The sequence below is a fragment of the Solanum lycopersicum genome, chromosome 4 (assembly GCF_036512215.1).
Source record: "Solanum lycopersicum chromosome 4, SLM_r2.1".
NCBI lineage: Eukaryota > Viridiplantae > Streptophyta > Magnoliopsida > Solanales > Solanaceae > Solanum > Solanum lycopersicum.
The window spans coordinates 8,714,012-8,721,209 of NC_090803.1; the positions used below are offsets into that span (position 1 = coordinate 8,714,012).

At 36.2% G+C, this 7,198-nt stretch overlaps 1 protein-coding gene across 1 annotated transcript; it reads left to right on the forward strand.

Moving 5' to 3' along the window:
• The first annotated feature begins 1,513 nt into the window (after positions 1-1,513).
• On the forward strand, positions 1,514-1,915 carry LOC138347932 (uncharacterized). Its single transcript, XM_069296543.1, has one exon. The coding sequence runs from the start codon at positions 1,514-1,516 to the stop codon at positions 1,913-1,915; it is 402 nt and encodes a 133-aa protein (XP_069152644.1).
• Positions 1,916-7,198: the final 5,283 nt, after the last annotated feature.

The following is a 7,198-nucleotide window of genomic DNA, read 5'->3' on the forward strand; positions in this document are numbered from 1 at the left end:
GGACTCTTCACTAATGTATCTATCATACTCATCTGGAGATCGTATCTTATTGCCTTCTTTAAATATTAGAATTAGGTGTATATTTGGTAAGCCTCTCTTCTAGAATTCTACAACAAAAACATATGCTGCGATGGTTCCAAATACTTCTTTCTTTAAAATTTGATCTTTCAAGTCTTGCATTTTTTCCTGAAACACTCTACTCACGAAATCGGGTCTGTCTTGAGGTAGTTGTCCCGGGCGCAATTGTTTTTTAATTTCAACCCAATCTGGGTTACATGTCATGGTGATGAAAAGATCTGGTCTTCCAAACTCCTGAACCAAAGCCATTGCATCCATATATCGGCGTCGCATATCCCTAGGGCCTCCAATGAATGATCCTGGTAGTAATACCCTTTGTCCTACCTTGTCTACTCTACACTCACCCGCACTAACACTATCAAAAATACCTTCGAGTATCTCCCTTTGATAATTTGATTGCTCGAATCTATAAAATTCTAGTTTGGTTCTTTCTACATTAATGTATATGTCAACCACAAATTGTTGCAACAATATCCCGCACATTAAAAGTATTGATTTGTGTTATTTGCAGTTTTGATGATTTGACAAACTCAAGGACATTATAAAGGTGCCAGGTTTTTTACTTGAGTATTTAAGATGAAACAAACTCAGGGACCTTGTAAAGGTACGACTCCCAATATGACGAGCCGGTTGACTGCCAGCTGGAGAAGGTACAGAAAGTAGGTGCACTCTTCCCAACAACGTCGAAAAGTCAGACTTCTCCAACTAATGGCAAAGAGTATAAGGAAAGTGACTTGTCCATATAAAAGTCACTTTCCTAAACATCACTTGCAGTTTTTGCAACTTGACAAAGAGTTTTTCAAGAACACTTGCAAAGGATATCAGCAAACAAACGACAACATTATTCAAACAACAGCAGAAATCTCTAGAGGATTTAGTGTAGTTTTTTAAGAATATATTCTCTTGGTATTACATTGTAAACTATTCCTGAAACTATAAAGGAATCAATGGGTAGTATTTAAATTCTAAGTTGTCTAGGTGGGATAGCTTAGTGGGTAGATTTATTTCTACTTAAGCTTGTTAAGCAATTGAGATTATTACTTGAACGTGAGATTAAATACTTCTCCTCACATTTGTTGTAATCGTGTTTCACTTATGCTTGTGAAGATTAGTGAAAACAATTGAAAATCCTGTGAGACAGGTCGTGATTTTACTCCCTTAAGAAAATAGGTTTCCACATATAATCGTTGTGAACTTTAAACTACATTTACTTTCTGTTTATACTTATTAGTGTGTCAAGGGACCTGGTCCATTGTTTGATAAGTGAAGGCACATATTCTATCAAGTGGTATCAGAGCGGGTACTCTCTGTTTGGTTAACCTCAAGGAAGTGATATCTGTTCTTGAATGGCTGCTCCACTTAATCTTGAAGAAGGTCAGTCTTCAACCAGACCTCCTCGTTTCAATGGACATTTCTACAGTTGGTGGAAGTTAGAATGCATGATTTTCTCATGGCTGGAGATAGTGAGCTATGGGATATCGTACTAGATGGACCGTTTATTCCGATGATAGAAGAAAAGGATGGAGAGAAAACCAAGCTTATTCCAAACCCTAGACAAAAATATGATGAAGCTAATAGAAAGAAGATAGAAAAATGCTACAAGGTTAAAACTCTTCTTGTCTTTAGGATAGGACTTGCTATGTTCAATCGTGTCTCACCTTGTGAGTCTACTAAAGAAATCTGGGATTGTTTAAAAACAGCTCAAGAAGGAACAGAACACGTCAAAGAATCAAAGATTGATATGCTCACCTCTTTGTATGAAAACTTCAAGATGAAGGAAGTAGAAACAATTCATGAGATGTTCACAAAATTGTCCTCTATTACCAATGAGCAGTGAAGTCTTGGGGAACCTATCAGTATGAGCAAGCAAGTCAGGAAAGTTCTTCGAATTCTTCCAAAGTTCGAGGTAAGCAAGGTTGATGCCATTACTGAAGCTAAAGATATGAAGGTGCTGACAATGGATGCTCTCATTGGAAATCTGAAGACTCATGAGATGAATCGAAATCATAATTTGTCAAAGAAGGAAGTCAAAAAGGATAAGTCCTTGATGCTGAAATACAAATCTTATGAAGACTCCAATGATGATGATATGGCTTATCTCATCAATAGATTTTAAAAAATTGTGAAAAAGAACAAAGGTTTTAGAAGAGGAACAAATGTCCTCGAAATGCTACTCAAAATTATACCTGCTACATGTGTGGAAAAACTGGGCACTTTATTAGAGAGTTTTCTCTACTGAAAACTGAAAACAAGGAATATCAAAAACCAAGAAGTGACAAAGAGAAGAGAAGGGACCTGGTACTCAGTAAAAATGATGGCAAAGTTGTTTCTTACTGTGTGGTCAAAAAGGCTCTTGCTACATGGGGAGACTCTTCAAGTGACTCAAAAGATCTTGATGAACCAAATGATGTGTCTATGGTGGCGGTTCATAAAGAGGAAACCATATTAAATGAAATGTTTGCTTTCATGGCTCATACAGAAAATGAAGAAGAGGATGACAAGGTAACTCTTCTCGATATGAAACATGATGTGAATAATTATTCTCTTAAAAAATTGAGAACATTAGCAATTGTTATGATTGATTTAGTAATTGAGTTAACCTCTGAAAGAAACATTATGAATGCTGAACTTGACAGTTTAACTGAAAACAAGGTTAAATTGGAGGAGAAAATGTTAAAAATGGTGTCTCTAGAGTCTGACAACACTGAACTTAAAAAATAGTTGAATCAGAAAACTTAAGAAGCTAAAAAGCTAAATGGAAGGTCAAATGGTTTAGAAGTTGAAACTGAAGAAAAAATGAAAACCAACTGAGAAAAATCTGGGATTGGCTTTAGAGAAGAGCAATAAATTAGAAAAGAATATTGTCAAACTTAAGGAAGAACTTGAAAAATCTCTTAACTTGACAAAATCCTCTAAGTTGTTGTCAAATGCAACAAATCAGAGTAATTTCAATAAGAAAGACCTAGGAAGCTTTAATATCACTCCTCTTTTTAACCCTCACAGCAAGTATGTATTTGTGTCTGACAATCTGCTTTGTCTTCACTGTGGTAAAAATGGGCACTTAAAGGGAGAGTGTGCTGGCTGAAGAAATTCATATGAAAGAATCTCTAATTATATTGAAAGGCAAAAATTATCAAAAGAGAGACCTAGTCCTCCAAAACATGTTTCAACTTATAGATTTTCAAAAAAAAAATTGTCTCTGCTCCAATGTCCTTTGTTAGAAAGTTTAAAAAACTACCCTATTGGACTAGATACAATTTGATCACTCCTTTGTCTGCCTTCTGGGAACTCAAATTGAAATGGGTTCTCAAGCTAAACAAGTAATTCTTGGTGCAGGTGAGTGAGAGGAGTAACAGTCAATGTTTGTATATGGACAGTGGATGCTCTAAACATATGACCGGTGACATCAAAAATTTCCTCTCACTCAAGACAATTCAGGGAGGAGGTGTCTCTTTTGGTGATGGAAAGAAGGGGTACATTTTAGGAGTTGGTAATGTGGGAAAGTTTCTTGAAGAATCAATTGACAATGTGTATAATGTTGATGGGTTGAAGTATAGTCTTTTGAGTGTTTCTCAAATTTGTGACAAGGGAAATGAAGTCAAGTTTACTTCTGAGAAGTGCATTGTGGTTAGTCTAACTACAAAGAAAGTGATTCTCACTGCTTTTAGAAGTAAAAACATGTATGTGGACAAATTAGAAACGTCTCATGGAGATGATATGACATGTCTTAGTGCTCAAAATGAAAATGTTGATCTTTGGCATCGCAGGCTAGGGAATGTGAGCTCATCTTTATTGATTAAACTGATTTCTAAGGACCTGGTCTGAGGTCTGCCAAACTTGAAATTTGCTGAAAATAAAATACGTGAAGCTTGTGTCAAAGGAAAACAAATCAGTTCATCCTTTAAGCCAAAGAAGAAAGTAACCTCATCAAGAATACTGGAGTTGTTGCACATGGACTTATGTTGACCTTTGAAGGTTCAAAGCAGAAATGACAAGAAACACATTCTGGTGATAGTTGATGATTACTCAAGATATACATGGACAAGATTCCTAAGATCAAAAGCAGAAAATCCTAAATAATTGGTGGTGTTCTTCAAAATGATTCAAACTAAATTGAATCAAGTGATTTGTGGGATTAGATCTGATCATGGAACTGAGTTTGAGAACTCAAAACTGGATCAATTTTGCTTGGAGAATGGTACTAGTCATAACTTTTCTGCTCCAAGAACTCCTCAACAAAATGGAGTGGTGGAAAGAAAAAATAGAACCTTGGTGAACATTGCCAGAACTATGATTATTGAGTCAAATCTTCCTCAAAGTTTCTAGGCTGAAGTTGTCAACACAACTTGTCATGATACCAAAAGGTGTCTGATAAGAGCTGTTTTGAATAAGACTCCCTATGAGCTGCTCAACAACAGAAAGCCTATGCTGAGCTATCTTAGGGCATTTGGGTGTAGATGTTTTGTGCAGAACAATGGAAATGACGATCTGGCAAAATTTGATCCTAGAAGTGATGAAGGAGTGTTTGTTGGATATTCTTCATCGAATAAAGAAAACATAATATTCAACAAAAGAACCCAATGCATTGAACAAAGCATTCATGTTGTATTTGATGAAGATGGAAACTTGAAAAGCAATGGATCAAATGATGAAGATGAAGTGATCAAGCTGTTCAATTCGCAGAAAGTTGAAGGAAGTGAAGCTGATGCAGAACAACAATTGAAAAATAACTATGATAATCATAATCATAGTCTACCTAAAAAGGCTGATGAAGTGGAAAAGTGTGATGAGGTACCTGGTACTATTTTGAATTCCAGTCAGCGTACATCAAACTCACCAGAAAATGATGACACCCTTGATGAAGAAGAACATGCTGATCAGCTCAACCAGACTGCTTTAAGACCAGAATGGAAACATAGTTCATCACATCATCTTGATAATCTTATCTCTCCTTTGAACTCTGGAATTCACACTAGATCAAAAACAAGAAATCTAGTTGCGTTTCCAGCTTTTATATCATCTATTGAGCCCAAGAATTTGAAAGAGGCATTAAGTGACGCAGATTGCATCAACTCAATGCAAGAAGAACTTCATAAGTTTGAAAGAAGCAAGGTATGGTACCTGGTTCCTCGACCTGCAGGCAGAACAGTAATAGGAAGCAGATGGGTTTTCAGAAACAAGCTTGATGAAAATGGAGTGATCACTAGAAACAAATCCAAGTTGGTGGTTCAAGTATACAATCAAGAAGAAGGAATACACTATGATGAGACTTTTGCACCTGTTGCCAGGATGGAGACCATTAGAATTTTAACAAATTTTGCTGCATTCATGGGGTTCAAGCGGTATCAAATGGATGTCAAAAGTGCATTTCTGAATGGAGATCTGAAAGAGGAGGTATTTATCAAACAACCTCTTGGGTTTGAAAATGCTGAGCTACCAGATCATGTGTTCAGATTGAATAAGGCTCTGTATGGCTTGAAACAGGCTCCTAGAGCATGGTATGAAAGGCTGTCAAAGTTCGTGCTGAAGAATGGTTTCAAAAGAGGAAAAATAGACAATACTTTCTTCTTATTAAAAAGAGAACAAAAATTGCTTATTATTCAAGTTTATGTGGATGATATAATTTTTGGAGCTACTTCAAAACATTTGTGTGAAGAATTCTCATCATTAATGGGAAAAGAATTTGAAATGAGCATGATGGGAGAACTGACATTTTATCTTGGTCTACAAATGAAGCAATCATCAAACGGGATTTCAATATGTCAGGAGAAGTACATTAAGGATCTACTGAAGAAAATTAATATGTTTGAATCCAAACCTATTGATACTCTTATGGGAACAAATTCCAAGCTTGTAGCAGAGGAATCTGATCCTCTTGTGAATCAAACGATGTATAGGGGAATCATTGGATCCTTGCTATATCTGACTGCTAGCAGACCTGATATTGTTTATAGTGTTGGAATGTGTTCCAGGTTTCAAGCATGTCCTCTTGATTCTCACTTGAAGGCTGCAAAATGTATTATAAGATACTTGAAGAAAACAGGAGACCTGGTTCTCTTCTATCCAGCATGTGACACTTTTGATCTAGTTGGTTTTGTAGATGCTGATTTTGCTGGTTATCAATTTGGCAGGAAGAGTACTTTGGAATGACTCATTTCCTTGGATCTTCACTCATTTATTGGGGAACCAAGAAACAGAATTCTGTGGCTCTTTCAATAGCTGAAACAGATTATGTAGCAGCAACGACATGTTGTTCACAGTTGATATGGATCAAGCAACACTTAGAGGATTTTGGTATAAACATAAAAGATATTCCTCTTATGTGCGCCAAAACTAGTGTTGTTAGTATGGGAAAAAATCCAGTTCACCATAAGAGAACAAAACATATTGATGTTAGACATCACTTTCTGAGAGACAATGTTGAAAAAGGGAATATTGTGCTTACATATTGTCCAACAGAGGAGCAAATTGAAGACATCTTCACCAAAGCTCTCAGTAAAGATCAATTTGGGAGAAATAGGCTGAAGTTGGGTATGATGATCTCTAAGTGATGTCCGTAGCTTCCAACAATTGAATTCCCTTGATGGGTAAATTTGCAGTACGGGTATCCTTTGTGTGAATAATTTGATATCTGGATAATATCATTTATGTACCTATTGTAGGTATACTTTCAGGAAGGAGTAGCTTAACAACGACATGGCTAGAACAATAGGGGAATAAGGATAAAACTATGTTATGGTACCTGGTGTCTGTCCAGGGTAGCATTTGTACATTAATTTTAAATTGAAAAATATGACCGTTGATAATGCCACGTGTAAGTCATCGGTCATTCTAACCGTTAGTCCCATCGCTTATCCCTCAAGTGACACATAAAATCAAGGACCTGGCACCGTTTCAAGTCCTTTTTAAACCCTTTTTACTTCTTTTTTATTTCTCATATGTCCTTTAACATTCCTTTTTAAAAAAAGGGAATCAGGGAAAAGTTAAAAGACAAAATCTGTTCTTCCTTCTTCCTTTTTCTCTTCGAAAAGACAATTTTTGTTCTTATTCAAGTCAAATATGTCTGATCCTTCTTCCACCTCCAAACAAATGCTCACTGCTCTCGGTGAAATAGAACCTA

Excerpts from the sequence above, each read along its gene's own strand:
- LOC138347932 (XM_069296543.1), top strand. The coding sequence starts at position 1,514 with ATGCATGATTTTCTCATGGCTGGAGATAGTGAGCTATGGGATATCGTA.